This window comes from Mauremys mutica, unplaced genomic scaffold (genome assembly GCF_020497125.1).
Source record: "Mauremys mutica isolate MM-2020 ecotype Southern unplaced genomic scaffold, ASM2049712v1 Super-Scaffold_328, whole genome shotgun sequence".
Taxonomy (NCBI): domain Eukaryota; kingdom Metazoa; phylum Chordata; order Testudines; family Geoemydidae; genus Mauremys; species Mauremys mutica.
The window spans coordinates 133,217-152,500 of record NW_025423357.1 but is presented as its reverse complement, the minus strand read 5'-3'; the positions used below and the strand labels follow the sequence as shown (position 1 = coordinate 152,500).

Sequence of the window (19,284 nt, the reverse complement as noted above, 5' to 3'; positions counted from 1 at the left end):
CCATATACAGAGCACACACACACAATCCCACCCCACCACAAACACATTCACACACACACACACACACCCATATACAGAGCACACACACACAATCCCACCCCAGCACAAACACATTCACACACATTCACACACACACACAATCCCACCCCAGCAAAAACACATTCACATACATTCACACACACACCCACCCATATACAGAACATACACACACAATCCCACCCCAGCACAAACACATTCACACACATTCACACACACACACACACCCATATACAGAGCATACACACACAATCCCACCCCAGCACAAACACATTCCTATACACACACACACACACACACAATCCCACCCCAGCACAAACACATTCACACACACATTCACACACACACACCCATATACAGAGCACACACACACAATCCCACCCCAGCACAAACACATTCACACACACACACACACACACCCATATACAGAGCACACACACACAATCCCACCCCAGCACAAACACATTCACACACATTCACACACACAAACCCACCCCAGCACACACACATTCACACACACACACACACCCATATACAGAGCATACACACACAATCCCACCCCAGCACAAACACATTCACACACACACACACAATCCCACCCCAGCACAAACACATTCACACACACACACACACACACACAATCCCACCCCAGCACAAACACATTCACACACATTCACACACACACACACACAATCCCACCCCAGCACAAACACATTCACACACACACACACACACACACACACACACAGAGCATACACACAATCCCACCCCAGCACAAACACATTCACACACATTCACACACACACACACACTGCAGCAGCTGCGCCGCACCCTTGGCACGAAGCCGGCCCTAGAATTCAGGGGGGGGTACATTATCTTCCCTGAAGGGGGGGGGTACATTATCTCCATGGCTCATTGCCTCCCCCCTCGGGGCGCAGCCTCCCCCCTCCCCATTCATCCTTTCATTCATCGCTCCTCCATTGACCCCTCCCCGCTGCCTTTCATTCATTCATTCATTCATTCCGAGGCAGCGAAACCTCCGTGGCCCCGCGCATGCGTGAGGCTCCCCCTCCCCCTTCCTCCAATCCCGGTCGGATTTTATGAATGGGCCATTGACGTCAATGGAGCCCCCTCCCTCCCCACGTGGGCTCGCGCCTGTCTATAAAGGCGGCGCGCGGCGCCTGTCCAGGGTGCTGAAGGCAGATCGCGCCCAGCTCTGGGGAGGGGGACGGACACCGCCCCGCCGCACAGCCGGTAAACAGCCCGCCCCCCACACCCGGGCGTGGGGAGGGTCCCGTCTATGCGGGGGATGTCAATGGGGACCCCCCCCTTTGCTGCATATGTGGGGCGGATCCCCGGGAAGGGGTGCTAGGAAGGGGGAATTGGGGGGGCTCTGATATAGAGGAGTGCTGGGAAGGGGTACCCCGCTGGGGGAATTGGGGGGGCTCTGATACAGGGGTGCTGGGAAGGGGTACCCGCTGGGGGAATTGGGGGGCTCTGATACAGGGGCGCTGGGAAGGGGTACCCCGCTGGGGGAATGGGGGGGCTCTGATACAGGGGTGCTGGGAAGGGGTACCCCGCTGGGGGAATGGGGGGGCTCTGATACAGGGGCGATGGGAAGGGGTACCCGCGGGGGGAATGGGGGGGCTCTGATATAGAGGAGTGCTGGGAAGGGGTACCCCGCTGGGGGAATGGGGGGGCTCTGATATAGAGGGGCGCTGGGAAGGGGTACCCCGCTGGGGGAATGGGGGGGCTCTGATATAGAGGAGTGCTGGGAAGGGGTACCCCGCTGGGGAAATGGGGGGGCTCTGATATAGAGGGGCGCTGGGAAGGGGTACCCGCTGGGGGAATGGGGGGGCTCTGATATAGAGGGGCGCTCGTTAGGGGTACCCCGCTGGGGGAATGCGGCGGAGGAGATGCGCTGGTAGGCAGCCAGGGCGGGGATTCCCTCATGCCGGGAAGCGGTTCTCCCAGCAAACCCGCATGCGGGGGCGGGAGGGTGGGGGGAAGGGAAGCGGGCAGGAGGCAGAGAGGAGAGAGAGATGGGGGGGTTCCCCCTTCCCGTGGGGAGAAAGGAGAGGCAGCCGCTCCCCCTCAAGTCTTCCAGCCCCCCCCTACATCCCCTGTCCCCTGCACCCACCTCCCTTCTGCACCCCAAACCCTCCCACCTCTGCACCCCTGCCCCAACCCCCCTCTCCTGTGCACTCCCAACCTCCTCCCCCCTGCAGCCTCGCCTGTAGCACCCCTCCACACACACCCTACTCCCCTCCCCACGTCCCGTCTGCAGCCCACCCCAGCCCCCTTTCCCTATTTCCCCTCCACAGACCCCCCCCCCCTTCCCCATCCCTGTTAGGGCGGGGCGAGCCGCAGGCTTGCAGCCGCTGGTTGCATTACACATTAGCGAGCGCCGGGGGTGGGGGGGGGGGGGAATCCTGCAGGCTGAGTGGAGGGATGGAGGTGAAAATATAGGCGTGTAATTGTGTGAACGTGGACTATTGTGTGTGTGTGTGTGCGCACGTCCCCCCCCTTGTGCGAGGTGCTGAGTGTGTAATGGTGAGCGTGGGCTATTGTGTGTGCGTGCACGTCCCCCCCTTGTGTGAGGTGCTGGGCGTGTAATGGTGTGAGTGTGGGCTGTGTGTGTGTGTGTGCACGTCCCCCCTGTGCTAGGTGCTGGGTGTGAAATTGTGTGAGCGTGGGCTGTGTGTGTGTACATCCCCCCATGAGAGGTGCTGGGCGTGTAATTGTGTGAGCGTGGGCTATTGCGTGTGTGCGAGTCCCCCCTGAGAGAGGCGCTGGGTGTGTAATTGCGTGTGCGCGCACATCCACCACGTGAGAGGCGCTGGGCGTGTAATTGTGTGAGTGTGGGCTGTGTGTGCGCATGTCCCCCCCTTGAGAGGTGCTGGGTGTGTAATTTTGTGAGCGTGGGCTGTGTGTGCGCACGTCCCCCCCGTGAGAGGCGCTGGGCGTGTAATTGTGTGAGCGTGGACTAGTGTGTGTGTGTGTGTGTGCACATCCCCCCTTGTGCAAGGTGCTGGGTGTGTAATTGTGAACGTGGGCTATTGTGTGTGTGTGTGCACATCCCCCCCTTGTGCGAGGTGCTGGGCGTGTAATGGTGAGCGTGGGCTATTACGTGTGCATGCACGTCCCCCCCTTGTGTGAGGTGCTGGGCGTGTAATTGTGTGAGCGTGGGCTGTGTGTGTGTACATCCCCCCCATGAGAGCCGCTGGGCGTGTAATTGTGTGAGCGTGGGCTATTGCATGTGTGCGAGTCCCCCCTGTCAGAGGCGCTGGGTGTGTAATTGTGTGTGTGCGCACGTCCCCCCTGTGAGAGGTGCTGGGTGTGTAATTGTGTGAGCGTGGGCTATTGCGTGTGTGCGCGCACGTCTCCCCCGCAAGAGGTGCTGGGTGTGTAATTGTGTGAGCGTGGGCTACTGCGTGTGCGCGCGCACGTCTCCCCCGCAAGAGGTGCTGGGTGTGTAATTGTGTGAGCGTAGGCTATTGCGTGTGCATTCACATCCCCCCTTGAGAGATGTGCTGGGCATGTAATTGTGTGAGCGTGGGCTATTGTGTGTGTGTGCGCACGTCCCCCCCGCGAGAGGTGCTGGGTGTGTAATTGTGTGAGTGTGGGCTAGTGTGTGTGCGCGCACATCCCCCCCGCGAGAGGTGCTGGGTGTGTAATTGTGTGAGCGTGGGCTACTGCGTGTGTGCGCACGTGCCCCTGCTCCCGGTGACAGCATTGGGCGTGCAACTGCCAGGGTCCTGTGCGTGTCCACGAACGCGTCCTCGCGATGGCGCGCGGTGAGCGTGGAACAGGAACGACGGGGCGTGACTGTGGGTGCGCCCCCGTGCGAGAGGCTCCGGGGTGTGTGTGTGTGTGGGAGCAGCGCATCTCCACTGCCAGCGAACCGGGCGGCGTGGGGGGGTTCCCGACCCGGGAAGACACAGGAAAGGCCCCGCCCTTTTCTCTGCAGGGAAAACAGGGCCAGTGGCCGGGGATGGCTGGAGCCCTCCTCCGGCTGGGGGGGATCCCTGGGGCTCTCCCTTTGGGGTGGCGGGAGTCCCGTCCCCCCTCCAGCCGGGCTGACCCTGCCTGTCCCCCCTTCTCTGTCTCCCCTGCAGAAGCAGCATGCTGGGCTCCCACGCCCCTCTCCGCGGAGCTGCCCTGCTCCTCTCCATCAGCCTCCTGACGCAGTGCCGCCTGCACGCCGCCCCCCTGCCCCCGGGGGAGGACGCCCGCCCCGCCGAGCCCCACCCGCCCAGCCCCGCGCCCCCCGCCAAGGAGGTGCGGGCGAGAGCCCTGCCCGCCCCCGGCCGGGAAGGCGGGGACGCCGAGGAGGAGGAAGACGACGACGAGCTCTTCCGAGACGTGGACCCCCAGGCCTTGGCCGCCGTGCTGCTCCAAGCGCTGGGCACCGGGGGTCACAACACTCCGGACAAGCGCCGGGCCCCGGACGAGGAGCGGGTGCAGAGCCAGAGCCGCAGCAGCGGCCTGGGGGCGGGCCGGGCCCGGGGGCAGCAGCTGGAGGAAGAGGAGGCGGAGGAAGGCGGCAGAGACAGCAGCTCCCAGGAGCTGGAAAGCCTCCAGGCCCTGCTGCGCGAGCTGCGGCCGCGCGGCCCGGCGGCCAAGCGGGAGCGGGCCCAGGGGGACGCCGGCCACAACGCGGTGCTGACAGAGCTGGAGGAGTACGAGCGGCTGCGGGCCGGCCCCCGGCGCCGGGCCCCGCCGGCCGAGCCCTGGGCCGGCGCTCGCAAGCTGAGGCAGCAGCAGCAGCTGGAGCACCAGCTCCTGCAGCGGCGCTACGAGGAGCTGGCCGAAAGCCGGCGGCAGGCCGAGGAGGCGCGCAAGGCGGCCGCCGAGGAGGAGCGCCTGGCCGACATGGCCTCCGACCTGCTGCTGCAGTACCTGCTGCAGGGCCGCGAGGACGAGGGCGAGCCGGGGGCCGACGCCCACGAGGAGGAGGAGGAGGAGGAGGAAGAAGGCAGGGTCCGGGGCGGGAGGGCCAAGGGCAGCCCCTTGCTCTTCGAGGACGAGGAAGGCAACGTGGCGGAGGACAAGCGCTCCGACGAGGAGGACGACGACGACGACGACCTCGACCCCAGCACCATCGACCAGCTGATCGAGCTCTCCACCAAGCTGCACCTGCCCGCCGAGGACGTCATCGACATCATCAGCGACGTGGAGGAGAAGAAGAAGAAGGAGGCGGCGGCGGTGCCCCCCAAGCACCAGGCCAAGCCGCTCCCCTACGCCCCGGCCCGGCCCTACTCTCCGGCCGCCCCCTGGCGCCGCCCCAAGCCGGACGAGCGGGACTGGAACGAGGTGCTGCACGGGGACGACTACCTCGCCCCCAAGAGGTACCTGGCCAAGCAGAACGACTTCTCCAACTACATCCAGCCCAGGGCCTTCCAGCCGCCGGCCTACCCCCGCAGCCGCCAGCTGCCGGGCCCCCTGGCGCCCCGGGACGAGGCCGCCGCCAGCCGGGCCCGAGAAGAGGAGATGGAGAACTACATCGAGCAGGTGCTGCTGGACCGCGCCCAGGCGTTCCAGTGAATCCCCCCCCCCCGCCCCCAGCTCCCCATGGAGAAGCGTGGTCATGCTGAGTGTCCCAAGCATTTCAGGTTGTGCATGAGTCAGGCGAACCGACCCCCTCCCTCCCCGCGCCCGCGACGCCCCCCCAGACTGTAGGATCCCCGGGTCCCACCAAGCCCGCCACGCTTGAAGGAACCGGGTGTGTGTGGGGGGGGGTTGTGGAAGACACGGGCCCAGCTGGCCATGGGGGAACATGCCTCCTTCCGAGGAGACGCTCTGTGCAGGTGCCAGGAGATGCCAGCCCCGGGAGAACCCGATCCCGACTCTCTTTTCCGAGCCCCCCAGGGACAAGACCCCCGTGTGTCGGCAGCTCACAGGTGCGTCAGAATTCGCCACGGCCCCGTCTAGTGCGGACCCGGAGAATGCCCCCAACCCCCGTCAGAAGGGCAAGGGGGGGGCCACTCGCTCACCAGCCGCCAGTGTGGGAGCCGAAAAACATCTAGACCAGGTCACTGAAAACAGAGCAAAGACCCAATTGGCTCCAAATTCCCGTCCCGGCTTCAGTGTTTTCCCTTCTCTCATCTCCGCGACTTCCCACCCTCCTCCCTTCTGTACAATTTTCAAACACGAACGCAGTGGAGGGAAGCGCGACGTTTGGATGTGAAAAACCAGAGAGGGTGGGGGGGGGTTATCGACTTGGGGAAAACTCAGTCCCACGGGCGGTAAAATCGGCCCCACTCTGTTGACTTTAAGGAACCGGCGACTTGCCTTCGGGGGGCCGATCCTAACACTTACAGCGCCCCAAAGCCACCCTGCCCGTCCGGCGGCGCACAGACACCCAGCCCGTAGCTGGGGGTTGAGCTGGTCTCTTGAGTTCCACACTCTGAGTTCGGGAGGAGGGCGTCAACCAGGGGCCGTCAAGTGAGCCCAGGTGAGGGTCTCCCAGTTGTTAAAACGCCAGAACCCTTCACAGTCGCACGTTTCCGTGCCCAGATCTGTGTCACCAACACACCTTCTCTCCTCTACAATCCAACACCGATCCTTCCTGGTGCCCCAGGATTAAGCTTTGCCCGGCGGCCGTCCTCCGGAGAAGGAATGAGGGGAGAGCGGAGTGAGATTTCCATACCAAACTGCCTTATCAAGCTCTCTTTCCACCGGGTCGTTTCTTCCATCAACCGACACCGAAGCTCGAGGTTAAATATTGTGACTTTGCCAGTGTTAGGCACCCCACAACCATGCCCCCCTACCCCTGCCAGGCATGCCGCGTGCTGTGAATTCACCACCGTCCGAACACTACCAGCATTTCCAGCCAAGCACCCGATCAGTTCTAACCCGGGGGAGCGCGCGGGTCGGGGATGGGCGTTGTACTAAGGGCGTTTGCGCGTGTTATTTTCACCTGCATCCAGTTTCCGAGTGTGTGAGAATCTTGGCTTTGTGGCGTCCGGTTCCCAGTCCTGTGCCGTTTGTTTCGATGTCCTGACCTCTGTGTTGTACTTAATAAAACACGTTTGGCCTGTTGTAAATAGCATGTGGATTTACTAGTTTTGCTAAGAAATAAAAGCAACTATTTTATTACGAGTTACTCTCATTATTTACAGATGGGTCCCCAAGGAGACGCGACGGAGACCCCACGCCAGTGGGCCCGTCTGGCTCAGAACCTGCCTCGCCTCCACCCCAGGTCACCAGGCTGGCAACCCTGCATCGTATCAAACCAAGGGTGCATCTAGCCCTGATCCCCCCCACCCCCTTTCAGGTCAGAACAATGGGTCTATTCTAGTCCGGATCCCACCGCACCCACCCACAACCTCAGGTCAGCCCAATGGGCGTATCCAGTCCGGATCCCACCGCACCCACCCACAACCTCAGGTCAGCCCAATGGGCGTATCCAGTCCGGATCCCACCGCACCCACCCACAACCTCAGGTCAGCCCAATGGGCGTATCCAGTCCGGATCCCACCGCACCCACCCACAACCTCAGGTCAGCCCAATGGGTCTATTCTAGTCCGGATCCCACCTCACCCACCCACAACCTCAGGTCAGCCCAATGGGCGTATCCAGTCCGGATCCCACCGCACCCACCCACAACCTCAGGTCAGCCCAATGGGCATATCCAGTCCGGATCCCACCGCACCCACCCACAACCTCAGGTCAGCCCAATGGGCGTATCCAGTCCGGATCCCACCACACCCACCCACAACCTCAGGTCAGCCCAATGGGCGTATCCAGTCCGGATCCCACCGCACCCACCCACAACCTCAGGTCAGCCCAATGGGCATATCTAGCCCAGATTCCACTGCTCCCACCAACCTTTCGAATCATAGCAAGGGTGTATCTAGCCCGGATCCCACTGCACCCACCCACAATCTAGTTGGCTAAAGCACCTGTCTGGTAAACAGGAGATCCTGGGTTCAGCTCCCAGTGGTGCCTTTGTCTCGGGGGGGGAGCAATAGCTCAGTGGTTTGAGCATTGGCCTGCTAAACCCAGGGTTGTGAGTTCAATCCTTGAAGGGGCCATTTAGGGAACTGGGGTAAAAATCTGTCTGGAGATTGGTCCTGCTTTGAGCAGGGGGTTGGAGTAGATACCTCCTGAGGTCCCTTCCAACCCTGAGACTCTATGAACCTCAGGTCAGACCAATGAGCACATCCAGCCTGGATCCCACCGCACCCACCCATAACCCTCAAGCCAGATCAATGGGCACATCCAGCCCGGATCCCACCGCACCCACCCATAACCCTCAGGCCAGATCAATGGGCACATCCAGCCCGGATCCCACCGCACCCACCCATAACCCTCAGGCCAGATCAATGGGCACATCCAGCCCGGATCCCACCGCACCCACCCATAACCCTCAGGCCAGATCAATGGGCACATCCAGCCCGGATCCCACCGCACCCACATACTGGGTGAAACCAATGGGCTCACCTTCCTTTCATCTTACTGGTGCAGACCCGTTTGCCCCTCCAGGCCAGTCTCCCCCACAGTGCAGCCGCCACCTCACCATCTACCTAGGGAGTGGTATGACCTTCACCCCACTGTGCATGAGCCCCCCAACCAACTGACCCACACGGCCCTTACCTCGTCTCCACTGCCTGGGATCGGTGTTACAGCTCACAGACCTCAGCCGAGCGCAGGGACCCCACAGGCCCTCAAAGCAAGCGGCCTAACCTGCCTGTTGCAGGCATGACGCAGGCGTGTCTGGCTGAGATTCCCTGGGCTGGGGTCTACGGGCCGGCCGGCCATATGAAAACCTCGTACGCTATTACATACATCATGGGAGCGTCTAGAGGCATGAACTTAGCTGGTCACCCAGAAACGCCCCTTGTGCCAGGTGCCGCTAAGACCCTCCCTGACCAAGATCAGGGCCCTTGTCAGACCCCCTCTGACTCAGATCGGGGTTCCCCCTTGTCCTGGGCGCCTCACAGATCACCCCCCGACCAAAATCGGGGTCCTCCCTTGTTCTGGGCGCCGGACAGACCCCCCCCTCGACCAAAATCGGGGTTCTCCCCCCGGTGCCTGGCACTGCACAGACAAAGTGAATGACAGTTTCTGCCCCACAGAGTTGACCATGTAAACAGACAAAGTCTCCTTAGTCACACATAGGGAAACCGAGGCTGCAGTGACTCACCCAAGGTGAAAACATCCACTCAATGTGCAGCGGCAGCCGGAAAAGCGAACAGGATGTTGGGAACCATTAAGAAAGGGAGAGAGAATCAGACAGAAAATATCATGGTGCCTCTCTATAAATCCATGGTACCCCCACACCTTGAACACTGTGTGCAGATGGGGTCACCCCATCTCAGAAAAGATCTACTGGATTTGGAAAAGGAACAGAAAATGGCAACAAAAACGATGAGGGGTCTGGACCGGCTGCCGTGTGAGGAGAGATTAATCAGACTGGGACTTTTCAGCTTGGAACAGAGACGACTAAGGGCGGATATGACAGAGGTCTATAAAATCATGACGGGTGCGGAGAAAGTAGATAAGGGAGTGTTATTTACTGCTTCTCATAACACAAGAACTAGGGGCCACCCAGTGAAATGAACAGGCAGCTGGTTTAAAACAAACACAAGGACGTATTTCTGCACCCAGCACACTGTTAACCTGGGGAACTCCTCGCCAGGGGATGTGGTGAAGGCCAAGATTATACCAGGGTTCAAAGAAGAACTAGAGAAGTTCCTGGAGGACAGGTCCATCGATGGCTATTAGCCAGGCTGGGCAGGGATGGGGTCCCTGGCCTCTGTTTGCCAGATGCTGGCAATGGGCGACAGGGGCTGGGTCACTCGGGGATTCCCTGTTCAGTTCATTCCCTCTGGGGCGCCTGGCACTGGCTGCGGTCGGCAGACAGGACACTGGGCTGGATGGACGGTCAGGCTGGCCCAGTCTGGCTGCTCTTAAGGTCACGCAGCGGGACTATGTGAGAACAGGAGCCCTGAGTTCCAGAGCCAGGAGCCGGGCCCGGATCTTTCACCTCGAGCCCAGGCGGGGAGCGGAGCGCCGACGCCGGCCGGGCTGCGTTCTCAGAGCGGGAGGGGGGGGGGCTGATGCCGCGGACGCGCCTGCTGCGGGGAGAGGAGCCGAATTAAACTGCCACGATTTCACCGCGGGGACCGAGGCGGGGAGGCTGCAGAATTTGGGCCTGACCCGAGCTCCACGCAGCAGCCCCAGGAACGGGAGAACTGTCCCAGGTCTCAGCGCCAGCCTGGGGTGCAGGCGGCCCCAGCAGCTGGGGGGGGGGTGCGGGGTGGGGACAGACCCTCGAGACCGACCCCGGCTGCGGAGCCATATAAAACTCACTGCACACAGCAGACGGGGGGAGGGACGCGGGTGCAGACGCACCCATAGGGGTTAGCTAGAAACGCCCCCACCCAGCACATAAAACTCACTCCACACGGCCGAGTTCTCCACACACACTTTATTCCAAAGGGGGGACCCCGTTTCCCCAAGGGGGGGGCACACGCCCTGAGCGCCCCGCCCACGGAGATGCCGGGGGAAATTGGCCTGTAGCCCCCTGCCCGGCGGGACACAGCTGCGGGGTCCCGATTGCTCCGGGCGGCGGCAGGATCGCTGTGCACAGGCCGCCTCCGCCCAGCCAGTCCCCTCCCCAGGCTCCCCGCTCTGAGCGGCCATCGGCAGGCAGGGGAACGCCCGGGAGCAGGGAAGGAGGCGGACCCGGGGCGGGGGGCTCCCCGCGTGGTGTCTATCTATATATTTACACACAGTTCATGGGGCTCACCCCCCCGGCGGCTCCAGGGCGACTTGGTCCCACGTCCGGCTGCAGGAAGACGGAGATGTGGCCCCCGCGGTGTCCGACGCAGCCGGGGACGGATGGGGGAGGCACAGCGAGCCGCTCGCTATGCCAGCCCCATCTCCTCCAGCACGCTGCGGGGTGACTCATCCTCCTGCAGCACAGAGATAAGGGGGGAGGGAGGGAGGGGCCGTCAGGGGGTGGGAGACAGAGTCCCTCCGTCCTCCCCCCACATGGTGAGCGGGTGGGAGCCCCGTGGGGGGCAGGGGGGTGCTGGGATTCAGGGACGGAGCCACCCGCGCCCCACAGAGGGCAGGGACCCCTGTTGCGGGCAGAGTGGGGGGCTCTGAGCACTCACTTTCCCCCTCCCCTCAATCACCGGGCTGGTGTCGGCCTCCCCGGACTGTCCCCCCACCCTAGGCCAAGCCTAGCACCCCCCCAGTGCAGTCTAGCGCCCCCCAGGATGGCTGGGACCATGGGACCCCCGGCATTAACCCCCAAGGTGCCGGAGAGGGCTGGATTTAGTTACCACTAAGCCCGCTATGCCAGCCCCACAGCACCCCCCCGGGGACGGGCGAGGACCCAGCCCCCCCCCCCCCCCGAGCAGGCCGGGCGTTAACCCCTCGGGCGCCGGGCGTTTGCGAACAAGAAGTGGCTGCTTTCTGCCGGCAGCCCGGTCGCCCACGCTGAGCGCAGGAGAAGGCTGCAGAGCCCGGTGACTCATCCCCCTGCACCACAGCCCAGGCAATGAGACAGCACCTGCAGTGGGAGCCCCCCCCGCCCCCCGCCGCTGCGACACAGCCGGTGGGGGGGGGCGGATCCCAGCCCCCTCGCCCCAGCCGCTGGTGTGTGAACGGAGCAGTGCACAGGGGAGAACTTGGGGGGCTGCTCGGCTCTGATCCCCATCCCTGGGAGCGCGGTGCCACCCCAGGGGTTCATGCCCAGCTGGGGGGTGGCCCTGTCTCCGGGGGTGCCGGTGTGGGGTAATTCCCATCTCTGGATGGAGGCAGGAGCAGGCCACACCCAGCCCGACATGAACCCAGCCTGGCTCTGCTCCAGCCGGGGGGCACTGGCAGGCTACCCCCCCTACCTCCTGCAGCAGGTCAGCCTGCTCGATGGCCTTCAGCACGCTCTTCTTGGAGGTGTCCTGGATCTCCCCGCCCATGAGGAACTCGTCCAGGATGAAATAGGCCTTCTCGAAGTTGAAGATGATATCCAGCTCGCACACCTGGGGCGGGAGGGGGAGTGTCAGAGCTGCCCGGAGCCGGGGACAGAACCCAGGAGTCCTGGCTCCCGGCCCCCCTGCTCTTACCCACCAGCCCCCACTCCCCTCCCAGAGCCGAGAGAGAACCCAGGAGTCCTGGGTCCCAGCCCCCCCTGCTCTGACCCACCAGCCCCCACTCCCCTCCCAGAGCCGGGGAGAACCCAGGAGTCCTGGCTCCCGGCGCCCCCTGCTCTAACCCACCAGCCCCCACTCCCCTCCCAGAGCCGAGAGAGAACCCAGGAGTCCTGGCTCCCAGCCCCCCCTGCTCTGACCCACCAGCCCCCACTCCCCTCCCAGAGCCGGGGAGAGAACCCAGGAGTCCTGGCTCCCAGCCCCCCCTGCTCTAACCCACCAGCCCCCACTCCCTCCCAGAGCCGGGGAGAACCCAGGAGTCCTGGCTCCCAGCCCCCCTGCTCTGACCCACCAGCCCCCACTCCCCTCCCAGAGCCAGGGAGAGAACCCAGGAGTCCTGGCTCCCAGCCCCCCTGCTCTGACCCACCAGCCCCCACTCCCCTCCCAGAGCTGGGGAGAGAACCCAGGAATCCTGGCTCCCAGCCCCTGCCCTGCAGTAGCCCCCTGCCCTGTGCTAGGGGCTCTGCTCCCCTCTCAGAGGGAGGGGTGCATACAGCTGGGAGGGGGGTGAAAAAGTGACAAAGTGGGAATTTTTTGTAATACATGTTATGACACCGATGTGTGCCTCAGTTTCCCCCATACTCTGCACGGCTCCCAGTGGGGTAACAAGGACTAAGGGAAGATCCGCCCGTGCAGCGCGCGATGCAGACGCTCTGTGCCGACGGGAGAGACGCTCTCTCACCAGCACAGCGCCACGCACCCGTTGGGGTCACGGACGTGGCTGCGGGTGGAATATCCGCACCCCGGGGCCACACGAGTGGGCTGAAGGGGTCGTTAAAAGGATCGACCCGGCGGGCCGGACATGAACGCCTGGCGCCCCACAGGGCGGAGGATTCCCCGCAGTGAACGCCGCGGGGCGCGGGCTTGGGAAGACGCTGGCCTGACTGGGGGAGGGCGGCCGAGCGCGTGAGCCGGAGACGGGGGCCGCTCCGCGGCGCGAGACACCCCAGTTCGGGCGGGAGGCTCTGTCCAGGGCGGTCGAGGCCGCGGGACTCGCCCTGGAGGCAGAGTGGGGCCTGTGGCTCCGTGACAGGGAATTAGCCGGATTCCCGCTAAGCCCAATTAGCGTTTCTATCCCCGCGGCTCAGCGGGCCGGGCGGATTAACGAGGCAGGGTTAATGCGCGGGGGATTAGCTGGGACTGGACGCCGCCCGCCCACCCACGGGGCCCTGCCAGAGCCAGCCGCACGGATCAGAGGCTCCCGGGGGCACCCAGGCCCCTTGCCCAGGGTCACACCCCCCATGGTCGCTGCCTGCCCCATTCCCCGGGACCCGACCGCAGGCCGCACGGGGGGGGGGGGGGGCGCACTCACGCTGCCGAAGTATTTGTCCAGCAGCTCGACGTATCGGTGGATCAGCTCCAGCGTGATCAGCTCATTGTCCTGCCCTTCGATGGCGCAGCAGAAGTACAGGCTGGCGTATCTGCGGGCGCACGGCGGGGGGGGGGGGTGTGAGATCCCAGCCAGCACAGGCCTGGGAGTGTACGTACGGGGGGTGGCACATCCCCATGCCCCCCCCCGGTGCTGGGGGCACAACCCCCACTACCCAAACCTCCCCCTGGGACCGGGCCGGACCCGCACGGGAGGCTGCCCAGGGCGCCGCGTGGCTCCCATCACCGGCTCCGATCCCAGGGCCCCGCAGGACGGGCAGAGGCAGAGGCCCCTGCCCCTCCCCCTACGTCCCCTGCCCCTCCCGCGCCCGGAGCAGGGCAGCGCAAGGGGAAACTGCCCCCCAGCCCAGGTTCCCCACGGCCCGTTCAGCCCTCCGGCGCCTCCGCTCGGGCGGCCAGCGTGGGAGGGGGCAGGTGCTGACAATGCCCTGTGACGGGGGGCTGGGCTCTGGCTCCAGCCTGGCAACGGGTCCGTGACGAGACGATACTGCAGGCTACGGACCACTGAGTGGCCTGGAGACGGGGTAAGGCTGGGGCACCGACCCCCCCCGGCCCCAGGGCGGGGACTGGCTGGCTCAGGGGGGTGGGGGGAATGAGGCAGGGGCCTGTCCCCTCTGGGGGGCGCCAGCTCCCCCCCGGCCCCAGGGCAGGGACTGGCTGGCTCAGGGGGGCGGGGGCCTGTCCCCTCTAGGGGGCGCTGGCATCAGGAAAATTCCCTCCTCCCCTAGGGTGGTGGCGGGGAGGAGTTGTGTGTGGAGGCGATTATGGGGGGGTTGCGCATTAGAGGGGGGAGCTGTCTGCTCGAGCTGCCCCCCAGGGCTGGGACCCTCACAGCTAGACCAGCTCCTGGCGCCCCCTGAAGGCAGCCTGGGCCCTGGCACGCACCAGCCAAGGCCTCTGAGGGGAGATTTGTGGGGGGGTAGGAAGGGGGGGGGGGGAAGTACCTGGACACAGATTTTTGTCAAGCGGGGGGGGGGGGGCTCCCTCAAAGTCCCCCGCCCCCATCAGGGCCTCTGGTTGCTGCCTGGCTGCCGGATGGGGCCGCGACACCCCCCCCCCCGCCCCGGCAGCTGCGTGCGCTGACTCACCTGGCCGTGGGGTGGGGCCGCCGCTCCCAGGGGGGCGGGGCTGCCAGGGCAGTGCATGGGAGGGGGCAGGGCTGGCCTGGACCCGGGGCGGCGGGGGGGGGGGGGGGCTCACCTTTTGTAGACCACCTTGAGGTCCCGCCACTCGAGGAAGCTGCACATCTTGGGCTTGCGAGCCAGCACCACCTGCATCAGCTCCCGCACCATCTTCTTCTTCTCCTTGTCCGAGGTGGCCAGGTACCACTTCTGCAGCCGCAGCTTCCCCTGCCGGCTGAACAGCAGCATGAACCGCATCTGCGCCGGGAGAGAGCGGGGCGGGGGGGGGGGGTCAGGGCAGGGCCGCCCGGGGGACGCCCGGCCCCCCCCGGTGACACTGAGCGCGGCTGACAGGCGGCTGGGGTCTGTCCCTGGGGGACGCCCTGTCCCCCTCCCGGTTCCGCGCCGCGGTCTCCCCACCCGGTGACACAGCGCGGCTGACAGGCGGCTGGGGTCTGTCCCTGGGGGACGCCCTGTCCCCCCCCCCTGGTTCCGCGCCTCGGTCTCCCCACCCGGTGACACTGAGCGCGGCTGACAGGCGGCTGGGGTCTGTCCCTGGGGGACGCCCTGGCCCCCCCCCCTGGTTCCGCGCCTCGGTCTCCCCACCCGGTGACACTGAGCGCGGCTGACAGGCGGCTGGGGTCTGTCCCTGGGGGACGCCCTGTCCCCCCCCCCTGGTTCCGCGCCTCGGTCTCCCCACCCGGTGACACTGAGCGCGGCTGACAGGCGGCTGGGGTCTGTCCCTGGGGGACGCCCTGTCCCCCCCCCCGGGTTCCGCGCCGCGGTCTCCCCACCCGGTGACACTGAGCGCGGCTGACAGGCGGCTGGGGTCTGTCCCTGGGGGACGCCCTGTCCCCCCCCCCTGGTTCCGCGCCTCGGTCTCCCCACCCGGTGACACTGAGCGCGGCTGACAGGCGGCTGGGGTCTGTCCCTGGGGGACGCCCTGTCCCCCCCCCCTGGTTCCGCGCCTCGGTCTCCCCACCCGGTGACACTGAGCGCGGCTGACAGGCGGCTGGGGTCTGTCCCTGGGGGACGCCCTGTCCCCCTCCCCGGTTCCGCGCCTCGGTCTCCCCACCCGGTGACACTAAGCGCGGCTGACAGGCGGCTGGGGTCTGTCCCTGGGGGACGCCCTGTCCCCCCCCCCCCCGGTTCCGCGCCTCGGTCTCCCCACCCAGTGACACTGAGCGCGGCTGACAGGCGGCTGGGGTCTGTCCCTGAGTGACTCGGGGCCAGTCCCTGTCCCCCCCGGTTCGGTGCCTCAGTTTCCCCACCCAGTGACACTGAGCACGGCTGACAGGCGGCTGGGGTCTGTCCCTGGGGGATGCCCTGTCCCCCCCCGGTTCCGCACCACGGTCTCCCCACCCGGTGACACTGAGCGCGGCTGACAGGCGGCTGGGGTCTGTCCCTGGGGGACGCCCTGTCCCCCTCCCCGGTTCCGCGCCGCGGTCTCCCCACCCGGTGACACTGAGCGCGGCTGACAGGCGGCTGGGGTCTGTCCCTGAGTGACTCAGGGCCAGTCCCTGTCCCCCCCCGGTTCGGTGCCTCAGTTTCCCCACCCGGTGACACTGAGCGCGGCAGGCAGGCGGCTGGGAGCGCCAGGGTCGGGGGCGCAGCAAGGGCCCTAGCCAGGCTGGCTGATTCCCCCCCATCCCCTCAGGTTGGGACCCTCCTAGCTAGAGCAGCTGTAAATGGGCTCCTGGCGCCCCCCGAAGGCCGCTTGGGCCCTGGCACGCACCAGCTGGCAGAGGGTGACCCTGGAGCAGCGCCGCCCCCCCCCCCCCCCCGGCACGGCCCCAGCCCCGGAGGGGTTAACAAGGCCGCCCGGGCGGGCCAAGGCTGGGCGAGCCGGAAACAAGCCGTGCCGGGGCAGGGAGCCGGATGCCGACGTCACCGTCTGAGTCTGGGCCCGAGGCCGACCAGCCCCGACCCGTCCCGGCCCCCTCCGTTAGTCACGACGCGCTGACGCAAACGGGCCCCGCGGAGGAGCCGCTCGGAGGCTGCGGCCGGCCAGCCGGCTGCTCAGTGCCGGCCACGCTCCCGGCGCGCAGGTCCTGTCTACACGAGGGGTTGGAACAGTCCCATCGCAGCCGTTCAGCCGCACGCACGATCCCCACGCAGGTCCCAGCTCCACCCGGGACTGCTCCGGTGTTTGCCGCCACTCCTCCGCCGCAGCCCGTGAGCACCGCGCTCCGGCACGGCCCCCCGAGCGGCGTGCCGTCCCCCCCCACGCACAACGCCCCGCGCCGGACATGTGGCGCGGGCAGGGCCCGTCCACACGAGGGGCGGCCCCGAGCCGGCTCCTCTGCCATCGATGTCAGACGCAGCCCCCGTGGGTGGCCGTGTCTCAGGGGTTCAGCCACCCCCAGCAGCCCGGCCTCCGGCGCGCAGGCCCCGTCTACACTAGGGGCGGCAACAGTGTTGGAGGCCACGGCCCGGCCGGGCCGCAAAGCAGGCGGCGAGCGCGTTAAGGTCACGGGGCGGGGGTGGCTCCGCGGCGCGGCGGCTCACGAGGCAGCGTGGGGGGGGGCAGATGCGCCCCGGGCCCCGACCGCGGGAACGTCGCGGATTCGACGCAAACCCAGCCCCACTGGCCACCCGCCCCCTTCGTCAGCCCTCATGGCCACGGGCGCCGGGGCCCCCGCGCCCTGCCGCCCGGACTCCTGGGTCCCCCCCGCCATGAGCTGCCACCTCTGGGCTGCCCCCCAGCTCAGCCTCCCCGCTTCTCCCCATGGGTACAATGCCCCACGGGGTCCCCCAGCCCCCCTCGCCAGGTGCTCCCGCCCCCCCAGGTGCTCCCCCCATCCCCTTCCCCCCACGGGACCAGCCCCCCCCCCACGGACTCCCCCCAGCCCCTTCCCCCCACGGCCTCCCCCCAGCCCCTTCCCCCCAGGGGACCAGCCCCCCCCCCACGGGCTCCCCCCAGGCCCTTCCCCCCACGGGACCAGCCCCCTCCCACGGGCTCCCCCCAGCCCCTTCCCCCCACGGGACCAGCCCCCCCGCCCTGGGCTCCCCCCTCGGGTACAGCCCCCCCCCCCACGGGCTCCCCCCAGCCCCTTCCCCCCACGGGACCAGCCCCCCCCCCACGGGCTCCCCCCAGCCCCTTCCCCCCACGGGACCAGCCCCCCCCCGGGCTCCCCCCCCCCCCCCCCGGGACCCGCCCCCCCCCCCGGGCTCCCCCCAGCCCCTTCCCCCCACTGGACGTGCCCCCCCCCCCCGGTCTCCCCCCAGCCCCCCACGGGACCAGCCCCCCCCCACGGGCTCCCCCCAGCCCCTTCCCCCCCCGGGACCAGCCCCTTCCCCCCCCGGGCTCCCCCCAGCCCCTTCCCCCCACGGGACCAGCCCCCCCCCCCACGGGCTCCCCCGGCCCCCCTCGCGAGTTGCTCCCGCCCCCCCACGGGACCAGCCCCCCCCCACGGGCTCCCCCCAGCCCCTTCCCCCCCCGGGACCAGCCCCTTCCCCCCCCGGGCTCCCCCCAGCCCCGCCCCCCACGGGACCAGCCCCCCCCCCCGCGGGCTCCCCCCAGCCCCGCCCCCCACGGGACCAGCCCCCCCCCACGGGCTCCCCCCAGCCCCTTCCCCCCACGGGACCAGCCCCCCCCCCCACGGGCTCCCCCCAGCCCCTTCCCCCCACGGGACCAGCCCCCCCCCCCACGGGCTCCCCCCAGCCCCTTCCCCCCACGGGACCAGCCCCTTCCCCCCACGGGACCAGCCCCCCCCCCCACGGGCTCACCATGGCGCCGCCTCCCCCCGCCGGTCCGGTCCGGTCCCGTCCGGTCCGCCTCGCTCAACCTGGCCAGGTACCGAGCCCGGGCCCGGCCTCCCCGCGCTGCGCATGCGCCGGGGAACGAGGGGCAGGAGCCACTTCCGGGAGGGGAGGGGCGGGGAAAGGGAGAGCCGTTTCCATGGCAACGGGGGCAGGGTGGTAGTGCGGGGGGGAGAGATCTGTAACCATGGCAACGGGGGCAAACTGGAGGGGGGGCGAGGGACGCATAACAAAGGGCAGGAGCCACTTCCGGAAAGAGGCGGGGGGGGGTGGGAGTTGTTTCCATGGCAACGGGCACAGGAGGGAGGGGGTGGGTGACCTGTAACTATGGCAGTGGGGGTAAGAGGGATCCATTTCCATGGCAACGGGGGTGAGCTGGAGGAGTGGGTGACCTGTAACTATGGCAATGGGGCAAGAGTGGGCATTTCCACGGCAACGGGGGCAAGAAGGAGGCACAGGGACCTGTAACCATGGCAATAGGGCAAGAGGGAGCCGTGTCTATGGCTACGGGGCGAGTTGGAGGGGTGGGTGACCTGTAACCATGGCAATGGGGCAAGAGTGGGCGTTTCCATGGCAACAGGGGCAAGAAGGAGGCACAGGGACCTGTAACTATGGCAATAGGGAGATGTGTCCATGGCAACGGGGGGGGGGGCAGGATAGGGGTGTGTGTGGGTTTTGTAGGGGTGCTGTCACCTTTACAAGTGGCAGTGAGGTGGGACCCAGAGGAGGGGCTGGGTGTGTTTCCATGGCAACACAGGGAGGAGGTTGCTGGGGAGAGGAAGGGGGTGTCAGGGATCATGGGGGGCTTT

General features: G+C 66.7%; 2 protein-coding genes across 2 annotated transcripts; one reads left to right on the top strand and one right to left on the bottom strand.

Moving 5' to 3' along the window:
- The first annotated feature begins 1,244 nt into the window (after positions 1-1,244).
- Positions 1,245-7,037, top strand: VGF (VGF nerve growth factor inducible). Its single transcript, XM_045001572.1, has 2 exons — positions 1,245-1,290; positions 4,155-7,037. The coding sequence occupies exon 2, from the start codon at positions 4,162-4,164 to the stop codon at positions 5,581-5,583; it is 1,422 nt and encodes a 473-aa protein (XP_044857507.1). The 5' UTR covers positions 1,245-1,290; positions 4,155-4,161; the 3' UTR covers positions 5,584-7,037.
- A 3,422-nt stretch (positions 7,038-10,459) lies between these two features.
- Positions 10,460-18,580, bottom strand: AP1S1 (adaptor related protein complex 1 subunit sigma 1). Its single transcript, XM_045001565.1, has 5 exons — positions 18,443-18,580; positions 14,793-14,971; positions 13,516-13,624; positions 11,898-12,035; positions 10,460-10,961 (listed from the first exon to the last, which is right to left on the bottom strand). Exons 1-5 carry the CDS (start codon positions 18,443-18,445, stop codon positions 10,914-10,916), a joined length of 477 nt encoding a protein of 158 aa, XP_044857500.1. The 5' UTR covers positions 18,446-18,580; the 3' UTR covers positions 10,460-10,913.
- Positions 18,581-19,284: the final 704 nt, after the last annotated feature.

Excerpts from the sequence above, each read along its gene's own strand:
- VGF (XM_045001572.1), top strand. The coding sequence starts at position 4,162 with ATGCTGGGCTCCCACGCCCCTCTCCGCGGAGCTGCCCTGCTCCTCTCC.
- AP1S1 (XM_045001565.1), bottom strand. Across the intron at positions 13,625-14,792 it reads CTCAAGGTGGTCTACAAAAG|ATACGCCAGCCTGTACTTCT; the intron begins GTGAGCCCCCCC and ends GTGCGCCCGCAG. Across the intron at positions 10,962-11,897 it reads AGGCTGACCTGCTGCAGGAG|GAGGATGAGTCACCCCGCAG; the intron begins GTAGGGGGGGTA and ends TCTGTGCTGCAG.